This window comes from Armigeres subalbatus, chromosome 2 (assembly GCF_024139115.2).
Source record: "Armigeres subalbatus isolate Guangzhou_Male chromosome 2, GZ_Asu_2, whole genome shotgun sequence".
NCBI classification, from domain to species: Eukaryota; Metazoa; Arthropoda; class Insecta; order Diptera; family Culicidae; genus Armigeres; species Armigeres subalbatus.
In genome coordinates this window covers 56,496,975-56,516,621 of record NC_085140.1, presented here as the reverse complement: position 1 = coordinate 56,516,621, position 19,647 = coordinate 56,496,975, and the positions used below count along the sequence as shown (strand labels likewise).

The following is a 19,647-nucleotide window of genomic DNA, read 5'->3' as shown; positions in this document are numbered from 1 at the left end:
GCGACTAACTTTACTTGTTTTAATGGATTTATTTATCTATTGGAGTTTTGAATGAAAGTCAGTAGTGTAGACCTTTAAATACATAATAATAAAACGACTTTCAATAGTTCTTCTCTGTTGAGTAAATTTCCTTTGTAAGATTATCATTTTTTCATTATCCAAAATTATGTTGCAATTAGGAAAAAATCAATTTCATTAGAATCCCTAGATTACACTAAATTGAATTACATGAACTATCACTTAGAGAACGGACATAAAAGCTTAATACCGGTCACAGCTACAGGAACAAAATGGAGAAGGTTTTCTAGAATTTAAACTGAAAACACTGCACATAATTGGATGGTATCTCGTAAAAAGTGAGATAAGATAAATGTATTGTAACATCATTGTTCCTGTGATGACGGAACACAATCTTGCACAATTTTATTGAGGATTGAGAAAAATTCACAATTTCATATATCTTCTTCGTTCAAGACATGAGAAACTCTACCACCCTACTACTTGGGTGTAAAACATTATACATATTTCAAACAGAAACAAAAAATCTTAAAAACAGCTGTCTATAAATAAAGGGGATTGGCATTGGAAATTAAGCAAGAGGACTAACCTTTTACGTGGACAAATACAACCGATGGTAATCGTTGGCGCCAAACGCGCAGTTGCACTTGGGGCACTTGCGCTGCCGGGTTTCGTAGCGGGTTCGCAAACAATCGTAGCAGAACACGTGGAAACACTTGGACAGCACGGCATCCTTCCGCTTGACCTTGCAAGACGGGCAGGTGAGCGTTTCCTTGTACTCGCGGATCTCTTCCAGCATAACCTCGTCGATAGTCGTGCCGGACATTTCGATCTTCTTCATGCGTTCCGCCTTTCGCTTGAACTGGGCCAGCTCCTCCTGCAGCCGTTTGGTTTTGTAGGCTTCCGCTTCCAGAGAGCTCGTCTTTTCGGCCACCACCTGCTGGGCTTCCTTCATTTGGGCGTGATACTTTTCGAGATGCAGCTTCAAATCGGCAGCCGATTGGGCGGATTCGATCGCCTTTCGTTTGTGCATTTCCATCGCTTGCTGGCGAGCGACCAGTTCCTTCTCAATAGTGGTTACCGTGTTCTGCAGGATTCGTTCTTTTTCCTCGAGCTTGCGCAGCACAACATGCATCGCTTCGATCTGGCTGTCGCGGGTCGTCACCTGGCAAATATAAATGGTTTAGAAGAATAATGATTGAAAATGGATCTTATAGAAAGGACATTAGCAATAAGGATTAACATGATTTTTTCCCGTGTCGAATGCAACTTGGTGTGAACAAATCGGAACAGAATGATATATGCTTGGCGATACCAATAACGCCGACTGGAAATATTTGATGGAGTTGCTGCTTCACGCAGAGAAAATCTACCTTTTTGAACTAAAAAATAAAATTATTGAAATATTTTTTAAACCCAAATATTTTATTTTTAAAATCAAAACAGAAATATATTTAATTCAAAAATTTTCATTTTTGTTTCTACTGCAATCCAGTGTAACTAGTTTGTGGAGTAAATATTTGAAAAAAATACAAATATAATTATTGTGATTTTATTTATATATATAAAAATAAAATAATTGATAATCACAAGAAATTTTATATAACATTGAAAATAAATTTTTGATTATAATATTTTTTTTTTTTTAATTTAAGAAAAATATTGTTGAAAGCAAAAATTTTTCTTTTTGAATTAAAAATATTTTTTGTACAAACAAAAAAATATATTGTAAATTCAACAATTTTTATTTTGTTTGCTGTTTTGGAACATTGTAGAAACAACAATATTTTTCGTCTAATCAAATCTGATTTTTTGTTGAATTCAACAAATAAAATTATTAGCCGGGGAACAATAATTATTTTTGTTGTTTTTATACATAATATCATTGAGTTTAAAAAACATTTCTCTGCGTGTTATCTAAGGGATTTGTTCGGCGTTGTTTATGAGAATATTCCAGCAAATCCGACATCCACTTGGAAAGCATAGGATGTGAAAGCAAGGGCTCCAATTGAGATTGGCCCGTCTGAGAAGGATGGTCACTCTGAAAGTTGACCGGGAGAAGGTCTTACGTTGGAGTACGTGGAAGACGAGTGGAAGCGTCGTGAGGAAACACAGCGCGAAGAAAAAGTTTTTCGACTGTGGAGACTTCTATCTAGGGTGGTCGGTATTGGCCATTTTTGTCAAATACCGGTATTCGGTATTTGATGGAGTCAATACCGGTAATACCGGTAGAATACCGGTTTTTGTGAAAATTTCAGGTAGTAAAAGAAAAACTTTCGATTTGGACTTTTGAATGAAAAACAATGTTTGTTGACAAACTTCAAATGTTAAGATCATTGCTTGTTGAGCTGGGCAAAGCGAAACTTAAGTAGACATTACATACTGAGCGACTTATCTCCCAATCCGCATTGGATTTTGTTAGCATTGTTGCCAACTACTGAGAATGCCCTCTCTGGTTCAACCTAAGTAGGACGAATGGTTCCAAGTCCGTCGAAAATCAGTGTCAAATACTTGCCCTTAATCCCTTCGGATTCATAGTAGGAGAATTCCCTACGGATTGTATGCAAGGATCCTGGCGTCAACGTATTTTTTTGTCTTTATTATCGAGACTTTCAGCCCGAGGTTGGATCGTCTCGATCAACGTATTTGCCACCAGCAACGCAAGTGTTTGTATCTGCTACAGTCTCTTCACAAGTTGTTCTTTAACCGATAAACCAGAAAAATATCCATACATGCATCTTCTTCGTATCGATCGTCAGGTATGGACGGTATGGTAGTTATCTCAGTTTCGACGATCGCATCAGGAATGATTAGACGCTTCAAAATCCCATACGCTTGCTTAATCAAAGTATCTCTGGATGCCTCGAAGAAAATGCCAAAATCGTTTCTGATTAATTGCGTCACTGCAGAATTATTCAAAAAAGCAAAAAGATCGGCGTATTTGGATCGTCTCTCTTGGATTTATTCCTTAAAAGCATCGAAATAGTGGCGAAAATTTCTGTGGCTTGATTTGATAATAGTTCCAACGTAAATTGGAACGCCACGTCGGCTTCATATTGAGTGCAGAACTCACAGAGCAGTAGTTCCACAACAGCTCGAACAGGTTCTAGGGCTTGAAGTATTTCAGTGCCTTGGCGTCAGCCACTAATTCAAATTCTTTTCCGAATTCAGAACGGACATATTTTTGCAGAAAATCTTTTTTCACAGGTGATCTCCGGAAAAGAACTACTTCTTCTTCTTCTTCTTCTTCTGGAGCTATCTTTGACAGCTCTTTTTAAAGGGCAGAGTTACTGTGACTATAAAGCCCTGTTGCTTTTTTGCGAGAGGTGTACAGCAGATGACCAGATGCTTTTGGTTTTCCGCACAAGTACAAGGCTCCCCCGTTCAATTCCACAACAACCGGCCCTCGCATCGAGGCCAGCGGATTTATTCTACAGTAAATGAGCAATTTAAATATCCATATTGATTTCTTTTAAAAACTTACAAACATCTATCAAGGTATCAATGTTTTTGCTATTAAACAGATCAATTAGATTTCGAAACCTGCAGTCGAACGAATATTTTGAACGAACTATTCCAAATCTCACACAATGCAACACAACATGCTCTCCATTTTCAGGTTCGTCACAGATTTCACATAATTCGTTATCTACTAATTTCATTTTTGCTCTCCAATACTTAGACCAATCGTGCCCTGTTATTAATCTATTCAATAGCCTTACGTTCTGATTACTCAAGCCTTTATCAAAATACCATGCCTCTTTATTAACTGTTTTTGAAATTGATAAAATTGTTTCCCTTTCTCAATAGCATATTCTCGGTACCACTCGTTCGTATTTCTTTCAATTGACTTGTTTTTGAATAAGCCAAAAGCGTCTGAAAGTAATATGCAATTAGGTATTGTTAAGGTACCAGAAATAGCAGTTCTTGCTAAACTATCCGCTGTTTCATTGCCTGTGATATTAGTGTGACTAGGAATCCATTGCAATGATACATTCCATTTTACTGCCTTGGCTATTATTTGATTGACTAGTTGGGGTGTCTTACTAGAGTACTGTCCAGAGTTTATTATTAAACAGGATGATTTTGAATCTGTATATATAACTGCGAAACTGATTTTCTCCTGGTCTATTATAGAGAGTGCTTGGTCTATGGCTATTAGTTCTGCTGTTGTAATGCATGTTTCTAGTTCTAACTTATATGAATACCTACTATTGTTATATGCAACAAAAATGCCTATTCCACAAGATTTATCTATTTTGGATGCGTCTGTAAATACTTTGGGTCTATTTTTATATTTTCCATTAAAGAGACATAGAACGGCCTGTTTAAGTCTTACTGGATTAGTGTTACTCTTTGACGAATCTATTGTTTCTAATTGTGTACAGACATTTATCTTTGGTAAACTGATATCAATACAAGTTAATGGTGAAATAGATTCAAATATATGTTTTTCTTTAACAAAAAGTGACTCTAGGTATGTTAGTTTATCAAAATCGACATTATTATCTAAGGTTATTAGCTGTTTAGCAATTAAATTTTGGGAATTGACAGCTCTTGCTATTTCTCTACAAGTAATTAGCTCGTGTCTATGATCTAAAGTTTGTGTAGCGGCAACTGCAACCAGAGAATTAAGAGGGGTAGTTTTGGTACAACCGGTTATTCTGCGCAAACATTGATTATTTATCGTACTCAGCATTTTTCTGTTGGTTTTGCCAGCGTTGTTAAATATGGAAGCTCCATATTCGATGACACTACGGAAAATTGCATTATAAATTGCAACCATTGTTTGAGGATGAGCACCTTGTTTCATCCCACTGATAACTTTAATCATATTTAACCTGTCTATTATTTTCAATTTTGTGTTTTAATGTGTATTCCGAAGCTCATATATCTGTCTAAAGTAATTCCAAGATAAGGTGCGATTTAACAGTTTCTATTTCTGTATTGTTGTATTTTAAATGAAGAATGTTGTTACTATTTTGGAAAAGTATTGCTTTAGTTTTATGTGCATTTACACTGAAATTTAATTCGCCTAACTTTTGAAAAACTGTATCTATTACTTGTTGTGCTTTATTGTTTAATATTTCTAGGTTTTTTGCTTTTATTACTGCCGCGAAGTCGTCTGCGTATTGGACTAGTACAACATCATTTTCTAAAACATTATGTAAGGAAGCCGTGTATAAATTAAATAAGGTTGGTGACAGTACGTCACCTTGTGGTAGCCTATTAGAAACGAATCTTTCGATTACATGGTTCTTTAAATTAAATGCAATTTTCCTATTTCTCAAAAAGCTTACAATCCATGACGAAATCTCACCGGGTATACCAAAGTTGATAAGGATGTTTTCAAGTATATCTGTTTTCACCGCATTAAATGCATTGGATAAATCTATGAATACTACCGCAGTTAAGAAATTATCTCTTTTATTTTGTTTGATTGTGTTAACAAGAAAGTTTGAGCATGTAATGGTTGACATGTTTTTTCGAAAGCCAAATGATGTGTCTGGGATTATTTGTTTGTTATCTAGAACTTTTTGTAATTTAGTTAAAACAGCTGAATTGATAATTTTTGTTAAAACAGGTACTAAAGAAATCGGTCTTTTGCCTTCTATGTTTGACTGATCTTTACCGGGTTTTGGAATAGCTACAATTTTAATGGTTTTTAAAGTCATTGTTGGATTAATTTCTTCTACGAAAGATTTAAAACTTTCGTTTTTGGCATTCTTTTTGAGTCTGTTAAATTTAGCCTGTGCTTTTTTGCAGATAATTAAGTTTTCCGTCGTGGATCTTCTATTGAATTTTGAACGAGCTTCGTTTTTTTCTTCCCATGCCTGAGACAACTCTTTCGACCACCAGTGTTTCGGTTTGTATCTGTTATTAATTTTATTTTTTTCATAAATGTCTGCTACTATTTTTTGGAAATATTCTATGCTATTGCAGTTTTCTAAGTTTAAATTTTTTATTTCTTCATTTATTTTTTTGTGATTGAATATGATTTTACTGCTTTCTACTTTATTGTGATTGTAATTTGTTTCTATTATTAAATGGTGACTTCCAATTCCATATGTAAGAGTTTTCCATTCTAAATCAGAAAATAAGTTCGGAGTGCAAAGAGTGAGGTCTATTGCTGTAGATTTCCTATTGACTTGTATTGGTATAAAAGTTTTAGAATTGTCGTTCAGAAGAATTAAATTACTATCATTAATTAAATCCATAACAACTGATCCTTTCGTGTCGGTGAAATCGTTGCCCCAGGTATGATGATGAGCGTTAAAGTCTCCTGCAATTATTGTCCTACAATTTCGTGTTACTAAACTGAAAATTTTAGATAAATCTGACTCTAGCTCTGATTTCAAAATTGAAGGTGCAATGTACAGTGCGATCAAAATTACATCTAATGAGTAAACTTTAATAGCTACAGCTTGGGTAGCATTTGATAGTGCTGGTATATCAATTATTGTGTATCCAATATCTTGCTTAAGATAGATTGCACATCCACCGTACCCATCAAGTCTAGACTTTAAGAACTTGTTGTACCGAGAAATATCGTACTTACTCGTTTGTTCTAGTGATTCATTAGACTAAGTTTCAGATAAAAAGGCTGCTGAATAGTCTCCCACCGTTAAAACTCTCTGTAACTCATCCTTATTTTTTGAGATACTCTGTATGTTACACTGCATAAACCTGTAATTAGCCATTTTTAAAAACAAAAATTGAAATACATTAAGTCATTCGAATACAGTTGTCAAGTGGTAACTGATCTGTTTATGCTATGATACTATCTAGATTTAGAAATTTCTTAGAACATTCTTTAATTTTTTCCTGTAGTTCCTCCGTGACCCCGGTGCATTGAAGCAAAGCCGTGTAGAAGTTCGCGAGTTCGCCCCGGACGTTGCGATTAGCTGTTTCCAGTGCGTCAGCATTTGCTTTCTTGATGATGTGGTCCCATTTTTCCTTTTCGCTCACGGCGATAGGATTGTTCAGACCAGCTCCTTGTGATGTTGAATCCGCATTGCGATCTCTGATGTGCTGCTGTCGTTCATTGTCGAGTTTCATTTTTTTTGCTGCTACAGTCGATTCGTTAGCCGCTTTCTTGAGACTACCTGACGTTGCTTCATCCTGTTTGTTGTTGACGTTGTAGTTCCTCTGCTGGGATTGCTGGTTATTTCGGATGGAGTATTTTCCAGCGGTCATTTTCGCGAACGTGTTTGGTAGCGTTGGAAATTCTGAAATGTTAGCCAAGACATCGTACTTATTTTGCATTTCGATCGGAGCCACCAGCTCTCTAGCTTCCACGTATGTTAAGTTCTTCTTGACATAATTGTTTTGATGCTTATCTCCTCTGCCGCGCCGGGCATTTCGAATCCGTTGTTCGGTGATCCGATTTTCGACAATGTAAGCACTTCACCTCATTCACACACTGCTCTTCACTATCCTCGTGTATGCGCGAACATGTTCCACACCGCTTCCTTGATCTGCAGCTTTCCTCTCGGTGTCCAAAGCGATGACAATTATCGCAGAAAACAAACTTTCGAACGTATGGTTGAACTTTTACTGACGTTCCAAACACCTTCATTTTTTCCGGCAAATTGCTAGCTCTGAAAGTTACACTCACTCGATTTGAGGCAACCTTTCTCCCTTTCTCTCTGTCCCATCTGTTTAGCCTGTACAGATTCACAATTGGAAAAGCGCACTCATAATCCTGTTGGATGTCCTCCATTTCGATATCCGTCGGTATTACACCAATCACTCCTGTGATACAGACGAGGTGTCGGGGAACATATGCCTTGTAGCCTTTTTCCGGAAGTGTAGCTTCGCCGACCAAAAGATTTGCTTTTGACCCATGAGTTAAAAAAAACACAATAATTTTGTTTCGTCCGAGATACTTTAACTCCGTGATCTGGTTTCGGTACTTTTCGATTTTTCGCAACATTGATCCTACAGAAAATTTGTTGATGCGTTGCGTACTGTCGATTATTTCGATGAACACGCGGTACGGTGCTGCATCCCTAGACGTGTACAGACATGATTCACGTGGTTCTTCTTCCGCCATTTTGTTTCCGCCATTTCCGTTCATGCTTCTTTTATCTCTGTCTTTGTCCGGAGGCAAACCGCCTCCTCCACCTCCTTCCGCCATTTTCCCGTACGAAAAACGCTTTCTGGTTCCTTCTTTCACAACTTTAATTTCACAAATTCACGAATTCGGAAAACTTTTTAGAATTCACTCGGTCAGAAAAAACTGTTTCACAATCCGAAAAAAACTAGTAATTTTAGCGCTCGCACAACCGATCCGTACGCGATGGCGTTCACTACTCGAATGAAAAGAATTACTAAAGCACGGACCTTTTTTACAATTTCATACATTGCGGGAAAATTCTCGACGATATCAACAATGTTCATTGAAGAAACAGTCATTCGCAGTTTGACAGATAGCTATGAAATTTTTGTTGTAGCGTAAACGTCGTCAATGATGCTTACTTGGGCAAAGTTACTCATGCGCGCATTTAATTGTTGAATTTTTGCTCGATGAGTCTTTACTGCTTGCAACCGAATATTTGCCCCATCTATGCTGGATTTCCTGTTTATATGGGACAGATATGCGATTACAGGCAGTTGAGCTGATATAAGTAGGTGAAAATTATTCGATATTTTTTATACTGACAGCAGAATTTGAAATGCCGAAAATACCGGTATTTTCTGTCTATAATACCGGTATTTTCGGTACCCAAAATTAGCCGGTAATACCGGTATTACCGGTTTCGGTGCTACCGGTTAGATTACCCTACTTCTATCTCATTGTTTCCTATTGAAAATTAGCCGGATCGGACTATGGGCTCGGAAGTTATGGCTAAAATACTATTTTATATAATAAACGAGAAAGCCACCATCACCGCTAGGTGAATTAATCAGGATTTTTATTTTTTTTTGTTCCTTTCTTTATTTGGTAGGCACTCTGTGTTTCTTAACCGCTACTGTGCCGTGATCTACTGTGGTATTCTGCTGTACAGAATACACACAGAATCTATTGACATAATCGTTGAAAAGATGTTGTACACTGTTTGCCCTTTGGCAGAACGACCATTCCCAACTAACAATTTTAGTGCTATAAGCTTTATCTTCTAGCCTTTGGCTGTATAATATTCGAATAAAAGCAGTCAATGCTGAAGAGAAGAAAAGCAATGACCGATCTGAAATGTTGTCTAACCGAAAAAAATGGATCTAGTAACGAATATCTTTATGAAGTAGATCTATAACTATTACTCAAATATCTATTAGCTAGTCAGTTTGTGCGAATATATTTCATGTTTTATCGTTTATGCAGCTTCCATATAGCCATAAAACAGCTTTGTCTGAATTAGCAACCCAGCTTATCGGTTAAGAGCTCATGTATGCAATTGTGTTGCTTGTTAGCAACATCTTTAATTACAATGAGTAGCATTCACATTCAAAACAATTTCTCGCATGTTATAGCTCTAACAATATAACGTAATGGCGCTATGAATGAAGTAACGAAGCTTTTACGCAATTTCTATATCTTAGAAGTTGCACATCGTTTGAATAAACCTTATACTACTTCTTTTAATAGATTATTGGTATGGAACGTCAAAACCGCAATGTTAACATTTGATTTTCGTTGCAGGACCCGTGTAGCCGGTAGCAGGTTGCCGTGAAGACGCGTGAATACAAAGCAAGACCATGCTGAGGGTGGCTGGGTTCGATTCCCGGTGCCGGTCTAGGAAATTTTCGGATTGGAAATTGTCTCGACTTCCCTGGGCATAAAAGTATCACCGTGTTAGCCTCATGATATACAAATGCAAAAATGGTAACCTGGCCTAGAAACCTCGCAGTTAATAACTGTGGAAGTGCTTAATGCCCACTAAGCTGTAAGGCGGCTCTGTCCCAGTGTGGGGATGTAATGCCAATGAGAAGAAGAAAAAGAAGAAGGTTTCTGTTGACAGTTACGATTAGCAGCATATGCTATTGAATGCAGGTCGAGAAAATGTTGCCTAAAAAATAATAAGTTCAGCGATAGATGATGCATAAAAGTTAGCCAACACAACATGCTGATAGATGTTTGAATAATAGTTGAAATAATGCTGAAAGTATATTTTTTAGGCTTGCTAAATGCAGGACGTAGAACGCTTTCTAACGTTCATATAGCACGAAACTAAAAATAGCGTTAGTAAAACACCCTAAGGGGTATGCGAAGAAGCACATCCATAATTTTCTTTGTTATTTACATACGTCAAAGTGACCTCTTTTCAAGATGCGCGGAAACCAGTTCCAAGAAGCTCGGAAGCCTTTTTTCAAAAGGATCAGCGGCTCGGAATTATTTTTCTCATAAGGCTTGGAAGCCTACTTTCAAGAGGCACAAAGGCGTCCTTTCAAGATGCTCAGAAGCCTCCTTTTGAGCGGCTCGCTTGAAAGCCTCCGTTCAAATGGCTTGGAAGCCTCTTTTATAAAGGCCTACTTTCAAAAGTCTCGGAAGGCTCCTTTCAAGAGGCTCGGAAGCTTTCGTTCAAGTGGCTCAGAAGCCTCTTTTACAAAGGCGCGCTAGCCTACTTTCAAGAGGCTTGGAAGGCTCGTTTCAAAAGTCTCGGAAGGCTCCTTTCAAGAGGCTTGAAAGCTTTTTTTTCAAGAAGCTCGGAATTCTACTTTCAAAAAGCTTGGATGCGTACTTTTGAGATGCTCAGCAGCCTCCGAAAGCTTCCCTTCGAGAGGCCCGGAATTCTTCTTTCGAAAGAAGAGATGCTCGGAAGCCTCACTTCGAGAGACTTGGAAGCCTTTTTTTGAGAGGCTCGGGAGCTTCCTTTCAAGAGGCACAAAATTATTTTTCCAAGAGACTTGGAACCGTACTTTTAAGATGCTCAGAAGCCTCCTTTTGAGTGGCTCAAAAGCTGTTTTCAAAAGGCTCTGAAGAAATCCTTCAAGATGCTTGGAAACCTCCCTTTACGAGGCTCTGAAGCCCCCTATCAAGGACTCGCAAGCCGCGTTTCAAATGGCTAGGAGTCTCCCTTCAAGAGGCTTGGAAGCCACTCTTCTCTTGAGGAGTGGCTGAGATGGAAAGGGATGGAAGCCTCCTTTCCAGATGCTCGATAGCGTCCTTTCAAGGAGCTCGTAAGTCTCCTTTCAAGAGGGTTGGAAGCTTCCATTTAAGAAGCACGAAATTCTTATGTCAAGGTCAAGAGTAGGGTGGCTCAAAAAACACTTTTTCAAATTTTTTGATGGGCCGCCCTTTTATTCGGTTCTATTCACGGGGATGACAAGCTACGCCATCTTTGTCACATCTTTTCTCAATCACCAATACGAGTGCACTGCGAATGCAACATAAATATTTGCGAGGGTGAAAATGATATAAAACGAACAAAGGCATAGACAGTATCTTGGGCAACTAGCATTCTAAATAATTTTTTTTTTTTTTTTTTTCGAGAGTTGACCAGTTGTAGTCTTAATAGACTGGTATCTCGGCTGGGCTCTCCATGTGATACACAATACTAGCAGACGACTCAAGCTATGTTGCTCACTAGGTCACTGCGGCCTGGGTTTGTATTGTGATCATACTGATACATTATTCTTTCTATCTACAGTCTGTCAATTATAAACCGAACAAATAATGGAAGCTCAACATGTACATAGATGCTTTCTGAATAAGTAGTTAACATGTAAATTTAATTATTAGTTACTTGGAGCCGACATTCAATACCTTATAGTAGTCTATGTTGTGGTACTGTTCCCATTTCCAAGTAACAATTTCGAATAAAGATGTAACGATATCATTCTGGTAGGGTAGTTTCAAAATAGATTAATTTAAGTACTATTGTAATAAATGGACACATTAAAGAGCTTCCCTTATTTTAACACGGTTGAGTATCGGATGTTTGTCAATACGTCGTCGAGTTAATTGTATCCTATCAGTCACAGTAATGTCATATGTTAAAGTTTCAGTAGTCTAATAGTGATCATTATACAAAATTTCTGTCCAGTTGTTCCGTAATTGCTTTTTTTTGGTCAAGTTCTATTCCCTTTAGTTTTCTAATATTCAAACCTTTATTATTTATTAAAATAATGAGGTCTAAAATTCAGTTATTCAGATTCAGGGTATACAATATTCAATATAATAGTGGATGAACGCATCATATGGTCTATCCTCATTTCCGTAAGTGGTCAAGTTATTAGTTTTGTAGCAATAATAGTGGTACTAGTTATTCTCTATCTTGTGAGTGCAATGGTCTCAATTAACTATTCTAAACAGAACTCTGTCTCTTGTCTTTCTGTCCACCGATGGTCATGTATTTATTTTCGTTTTTTATTATTTATTTGATATCATTAAATTTCAGTCATTTATTTTACTATCGGTCATTTATTTTATTATAAGGTAAAGGTCAGCGAATTTGTCTTAATACGAGAAACACTAAGTCATGTCCCCTATATATCCGCTAATTTTTCTAACTAACCTAATAGAAGGAAGAGAGAAACAGTTTTTTTGCGTTGATCCATGCAGCTAGAGAGACTAAAATAAAAAGATTATCGAGAAGATATAATAGATACATTCACTATCTCCAATGCCAAATTAGTAAATCTACAAATTCTACTTTTCACTACTAAAATTCTACTTCAGCTATATACGGGTACAAAATGAATTATTGTTAGCTACTACTACAAGTATAAATAGATGTATGCTATTTGGATAAGCGTTTGTTTCAGGGTCTTGTTAGTATTAGAGTTATGTTAGTTAGACCCCTACTGAGCCCTGCCGGCACCTCCAAATTAACCAATAGGCAGTTGTTGTTAGATCGTGCGACACTAACCATTAGTTAACTTGGAGGCATGGTACCTCAAGTGTTTGGTATAACTGTTGACCTTATTTAAGTAAGATGTGATAAAAGTTTCTACGGAGCTTATTTTCAAACCATTACCATTAAAATAACGATATTCTTGTGAAGGAGATATAAAAAATGGAAAAATATCTTAATTTTTAATTTAGTGTTGAACTTAACCTTTGTTTGAAAAAAGCACTCTATTAAACAACAAAAATAAAAATAAAATAAAAATCTTTTTAAGACACTTGAAATATCAACGTCAAGCCCCTTATCCATGGACAGGGAACTAGCATTCTAAATAATTGAGCAAATAAGTTGAACATTCTTAAGTTTGAAGCATGGAATCAAGTGTTAAATTGTTTTTATTGATAATTCGTTAATTTTTTCTTTATTTTCTCATGATTGTATCATGTTGCATTATTCAGTGGTATGGGCGTTTTGCATTATATTCTCCTGTAAAAACGTAAACATTCAAAATTCACGCACATACTATTGCAAAATAAATCAGTATTGGGGTAATTTGACACTGGGGGATAAATTTATCACCCAAAAAAAGAACGAACAGGCAAACCTGTCAAAATCCATAGTAAAAAAATTGGATGTCGCTCCTCTGGTTCTATTTGATGCCCTGATGCTCTGGACAAAATTTCAGCCAAATCGATCAACGTTTAAGTGCTAAACTCGTTGGAAGTTTATATGGAAAATGTATGCAGAAACATCCAAAACAGTGATTTGCAGTTGGATTTGCACAATTTACGATCAAGAACCATGATACTCATTCAGTTCTTGTAAAATGAAATACAGAACGTTATGCTGAAAACCGCGAGAAGATTAGAGTTTATTACGCAAAGATATTAGCATTTTACTGGAGTGTTGTAGGGGTGAATTTATTTCTTTTCAAAGGTAAAAGAAACGAAATTTGCTCAAACCCCACTGCAGAGAAATGTTAATAACTTAGCCGGGCAAACTAGAATCTTCTCGCGGTTTTCTGCATAACATTCTGTATTAAATTCTTCAAGATCTGAATGAGTATCATAGTTCTTCATCGTAAGTTGTGTAGTCCAGCTGAAATTTACTGTTTTTGGATGTTTCTGCATACATTTTTCCATATAAACTTCCAACGAGTTTAGCACCGCCCAAACGTTGACCGATTTGGCTGAAATTTTGTCCAGAGCATCAGGGCATCAAAATGAACCGAATAAGAGGGCGGCCCATCAAAAAAATTGAACAAAGTTTTTCCCATACTAATTTGAGCCACCCTAGTCAAGAGGCTTGGAACCGTACTTTCAAGAATTCTCTTTTAAAGTGGCTCTGAAGCTTCTCTTCTAGATGTTCAAATGCCTTCCTTCGAGAGGATTGGAATCCTCCTATCAAAAGGCTCCCTTTCGAGGGCTCGAAAGCCTCCTTTCGAGAGGCTCGGAAGCTACCCTTGAAGAGGCTCGGAATTCTTCTTTTAGGAGACTTGGAAGCATACTTACAAAAAGCTCAGAATTTTCCTTTTAAGTGGCTCTAAAGCCGCTCTGCAACAGTCTCGGAAGCCTGGCATTAATAGACCTGGAAGCCTCTCTTCAAGAGATTCGGAAGCAAATAGCAAGACTAATAGCAAAAAAAAGTACTGTAGGAAGCTTGATGTATAAATTTACTTAAAATTGGAATTTTTCATGGAATAATGCATATTTCAGGCAACTTCATGGATAGCAATATATCCCGTAGTTTTCAGGTCCGTTTTTTATATATCTTAATAAGATAAGATAATCTTATCTACGCTTATTTTTCACTCGCAGCAAAAAAAATTGGGGTACCTCAATTAATGTAAAAATTCGAAGGGGTACCTTTCAAGAAAATGGTTGAGAACCGCTGCCCTATACGAATGGACCACACTAGTTCATTGAATTCCAAAAAAATCGATTCTCCTAACCTAACTAAATCAATAAAATTGCAACGCACCTGATCCTCCAGCACTTGCTTTTCCTCACGGAGCAATTTATGCATCTGGTTGGCCTTAATTCGATCAGACATCAGCTTAAAGTTGGCATCGTCCTTTTCGCGCAGCTGCTGTATTAACCTCGAGTTCTGCTCCTGCATATCCTCGAACGCTTGCCCAGTAACTTCCATCTCGTTTAGTAACGCTTCCTCTTCCTAAAAGTACAAAAAGACAACCGTTATTAAACTGACCTTACGCGAAAATGTTAGCCGATAATACTACATGCGATCCAACGAACGGTCGGTAACCGCTACTCCATGCACTGTCTGGTTGCTTCTGGTTTTGAACCTGTTTCTGAAGCTCGTACTTCTGCTCCTCAAGTTGCTTTATCTTTCTTAGTGCTTCTTCATCGGCCAACTTCTTTCGATCTTCTCGTTTGCTTTCCTGAACCTTCTTTAATTGATTCTTCAAATCTTCTATTTCGGCGCACTTCTTTTTCTCAGATGCCATTAACTGTACTTTGTCTCGCTGCTCCTTCGAGACCCCCTTATACATATCTAGTAGCAGTTTCATTTCCTTTTGATCGTTCAGAGCTTTCTTCAATTGGTTTCTCAAATCGCGAACCAAGTCCGACTCAGCACTTTTGGCGCGTTCTTTGCTATCTCCCTTCGGCGTACCGGGAGCTTCCGATTTGATCGGTTTTCCATCTGGACCGATCTCTTCCTTTTTCACACCATTTGGATCGCAACCGTCCCCTTCTTCACCGGATTCGCTTTTGATTATTCCTGAAGTAGGATCATTTGGATCCTCCTCCTTCACCAAACCTTGACCGTCACATGATCCAGGTTCTTCCTTTACTCCGGCAGCTGCTAACGATTGTTCGTTTTCCTTCTTCACTTCCGCTTGTTGTTGCTCCTGGAGCGTCGTCAACTTGGCTGTCGTTTCTTCCAGTTCCTTCCTTAGTTTTACGTTGTCAGCCGAAACTTCTTTGTACTTCTTCTTATAGCGTTGGACTTCTCCCTTCAACTGACCGTTGTGGTTCTGCAGGGAAGTTATGAGATGACGCATTTCACGATTGATGGGGGCCGTTTGTTCATTTGCAGCCATGTTCTGTTCGAACTCAATCCTCAACATTTCATACTCCTTGCGGATCTGCGACAGGACATCTTCCATCTGAATCATATCGCTACGTACACGTTTTTGAGCGATTAGCTCCTCGCTTTCCATCATCTCGATCTGTCTCAAATGCTGATTCTTGCTCGTCTGCAGTTGATTCCGGCTCTCGTCCAGCAGGGTTTTGATCTGCATCGATTCGTTGTACAGTACGGAGAATTGCGACTGCAAACATTTGTACTCGGTCGTTTCGACGATTACCGATTCCGGCAACTGACGGATGTCCATCTTGAGCTTTTCCACTTCTTTCAGTGCTTCGCGGTGCTGTACGTGTAGTTTGTCCAATTCCTGCAGACGGTTGTTGGCTAATTCTTTGTACTCCTCCAACTCTTTCTGCAGGTCTTCTAAATGTTGTGCCGCAACGCTGGTCATCGATCCGCCTGTGAATATTTTATCATATCAAACAATTACTTTTTTTTGGAAAAAAAAACCTACCTTTGGCCGAACTGGTCGACGAAGTAGAATGTTTATTCTCGTCCTTGCTGGAGATATCGCCGTGCAATTGGTGGTACGCCTTCAGCTTCTCAATGGCCTCAGCCAGATGGTTTTCTAGCTTATCGTTTCGGCAGCGTACCTTTTCCAACTCGTACTGCAGATCATCGATTTGGTTTTTCAACTCAGCCGATTCCGTTTCCTTACCGTTAAGCATGTCCTGAATTTCGCTCATTTTTAGCGAAATGGTATGAAACTTCTCATGCAGTAGAGTGTTCTGTGTCTGCAGATTACGATTCTCCACCATGACTTCCGTGTAGCTCTGGCGCAGCGTTTCGTCCATGTCCGGTACGTTTGCATCGGGATCGTCCGATTCTCCATGCATCGCGCGAGTAATTTTCTCATTACGCTGCATGAGACGGTCGAACACCTGAACGATCTTGGCTACGGCTCGCTTGGAAACTTGAACTCGATTTGCCAGTTTGTCGTCCAGTTCCTCCTTGTCCCAAGTGGACAATTGCATCAAGAAAGATGTGGTCACCTCGTTTTCGTCTATAAAAGATTACGGTAATGATAGTGTTTATTTATAACTATCCTATGCTAATTAAACAGGAACATACTTTAGTATTTATTTTAGAAGATGATTTCTTATGCGTTAATTACCGCCATGTTGATTGTAGTAGATAGTAGATTGTAGTAAATACATCAGACTTGAAAACTTGTTCAGAAACAATTATATTGTGAATAACGTCATATAAATCGATAAAAGGCATACGTTTACAATCCAGTTCGTGAATGTCATTCACTAATTATGACTCTTTTGAAATGACGAAGCTCATATCAGACTAACCAGCTTAGGAAAGGGCTCAAGTTTGTATCAGTGGTGAATGAAGTATTAAGAAGCTCGACAACTTGTCACGTAAATCCGACGGGATAACATTCGCTGTCGTATGAAATTGGCAATCTGAAAAACGCTTTTAGACCGATGGTCTTCCTAGGACACATGTCCAAGACAAATACTCATGGACAGTGGCGTAGCCAGAAAATTTGTATGGGGGGGGGAAGGGTGGCGGGTTTCCGAACATTTTTTCTTCGGAATTTTGTCTCTGTGGGGGGATTTTATGTCCAAAACCACCCCCGTGGCTACGCCACTGTCATGGAGAAAAAATGCATTTGAAAGAAACCTGATGCGTATCAACTGAGGTCGGATGTGGTAGGATGCCAGTTAAAACTGGTATATGGAAGAGGCGCGTGAACCATGAAGTGTATCAACTGCTATCAAAAATAGAATGCTCCTCCTCACAGAACACGATGGTGAATACATGGCCAACACATGAATAAAATGGCCTTCAGGATTGGAACTTCCTAAGAATATCTAAGAATATTCAGATTACTTAGGCGCAAAATTCTTGAACTAGTTTTTTGACGGATATATCTTCTTTTCTCCATGGCCCTTTATTCCTACTGAAACTTGGCCTGCTCTCCAACTTAGTATTCTAGTAGCATCTTGTATCTAGTATGTATCTTGTGTGACAAGTACAAAGAATACACTATGTCCAGGGAGTCGAGAATGTTTCCAACTCGAAAACACCCTAGACCCGCCATCTCCGGATTCGCAATCCTATGCCTTGCTCGCAAGGCTAATTGGATACCCCTAAACGACTGCTAGATATCAACTAAGATGCAAATCAGCCAGAATTTTACAAACTATCTATAGACCTACAATCCGTATGTACAACGACGCAAATCAATCACACAGCGGCTTCTTTAGCTTATTTAAAATACCGTCGACAGCTATCCAAGCAATAGCGTAAACAAGTTATACCGGGGAATAATTTTTAACAATTGATTATGAACCAAAATGCCCAATTGACCTAAAATTAAATTTAATTCTTTGTGCAAGTAAGCTCTTTAAATAATAACTGTGGCAATGCCTTTTAAACAATAAGTTAAAGAGCAATTTAGTTTCAGTAAAAACATAGATCCATCGAAAAAAGTTTACGTCAAAAGAATGTTTAATTATTCAATGCCTTTATTTTAATTCAACGAAGGGTAAAAATACTTTTCAATTCGATACTCACTCTTATTCTCCGACTCATCGGCTGTCTCCGCGTCGAAACGCTGCAGCAGCACACGAATGTCCTCGTTCAGTTGGTTCCAGTATCGATTTACCACGTTCAGCACGGCATCATCCTGCGTCTGGCGCTTCTCGAGCTGTTCGATGCGCTGACGGAGTTCCGCCTCGCAACGGACCCGCTGCTCGATGCGCTGGGCCAGCTTCTTGTTCTGGAACTGCAACACTTTGATGTCCATCTCTTCCAGCGTTGAGATGGGTCCGATCAGGTGCGGTTCGAAGTGAACCTTTTTTATCGGAGGAGGTGCTCCGCCACCACTGCCGGGAGTGGTTCCACTCCCGGCAGCATCTTCCGCTGCCCGTTTCGACATTTTTCCCAGTAAACGATTTTTTTTGCTTACGTATCGTTTGCTTGATCAAGAACTAGAATAAAATCCTGGTGGTTCAAGGTAGAAACACCCAAAAAACGACCAAAGATAATTTTGATTATCGATTTTTCAAAGCTTTTGAATTTGAAGTCTCCATTACGAGGAGAGGAACATTAGCGCAACTAATGTCAAAAAGAAGACAAAAAATTGATATTTTGTTCGGATGATTATTCCCGCAAAACCAAGTCCATTATGAGCTAATTTTACGTGAACGAGTTACTTACCTTTTCGGCGACATAAATACTGTGTTTCGTAAGAATTTGAACTAACTTTTGATAATTTTTAAGCTAAAATTTGTGACACTCCTTTCACTTCACACCATCCCGACACATCAACAAAGCTGCTAATGAAGAAAGTTGATGGTTCGCGGGGCTTCATGGTGACTGGCAACACTGATATCAGAAAAATCTAGCGGTATACCCCAGTGAAAAAGATTTGGATGTTGAATCACTTGCAGCTGTCATCGGGCACGCACGCCGTCCACATATCACGTAACGCAAAATTTGGACACGAATTTATTCCGTGTATAAAAAAGATATTAAATTATTTTAGTTGCAAGATAAAGATTGTCGCTGTCCGGGAAGAAGCTGCCGAGGATAGAGTGCTAGATGTCAATGAAGGAAAAATACGTACGATTTGACAGTTCGGTACTCAACATGTTAGAGTCCTATAAGAAGAGTAACGTCATGTGCCACGTTTGACAGGTCTCCTGCTCGTTTGGAACGCGCATTTGTATGGAACTGACAGACGATTCTGTTCCAATTCTGACACTTG

The 19,647-nt window shown here is 38.4% G+C and overlaps 2 protein-coding genes across 3 annotated transcripts; both read right to left on the bottom strand.

Moving 5' to 3' along the window:
• Window positions 1-9: 9 nt before the first annotated feature.
• LOC134208678 (E3 ubiquitin-protein ligase Bre1) lies at window positions 10-19,254 on the bottom strand. 2 transcript variants are annotated; one of them, XM_062684469.1, is made up of 6 exons: window positions 19,098-19,254; window positions 18,453-18,881; window positions 16,375-16,923; window positions 15,046-16,319; window positions 14,790-14,981; window positions 10-1,183 (listed from the first exon to the last, which is right to left on the bottom strand). In XM_062684469.1, the coding sequence occupies exons 2-6, from the start codon at window positions 18,814-18,816 to the stop codon at window positions 611-613; spliced, it is 2,952 nt and encodes a 983-aa protein (XP_062540453.1). In that variant the 5' UTR covers window positions 18,817-18,881; window positions 19,098-19,254; the 3' UTR covers window positions 10-610. The 2 variants fall into 2 exon arrangements, with proteins under 2 accessions (XP_062540453.1, XP_062540454.1); XM_062684470.1 differs by having other exon boundaries at window positions 15,049-16,319.
• Window positions 6,787-8,158, bottom strand: LOC134214802 (uncharacterized). The gene is made up of 2 exons (XM_062694107.1): window positions 7,908-8,158; window positions 6,787-7,363 (listed from the first exon to the last, which is right to left on the bottom strand). Exons 1-2 carry the CDS (start codon window positions 8,156-8,158, stop codon window positions 6,787-6,789), a joined length of 828 nt encoding a protein of 275 aa, XP_062550091.1.
• Window positions 19,255-19,647: the final 393 nt, after the last annotated feature.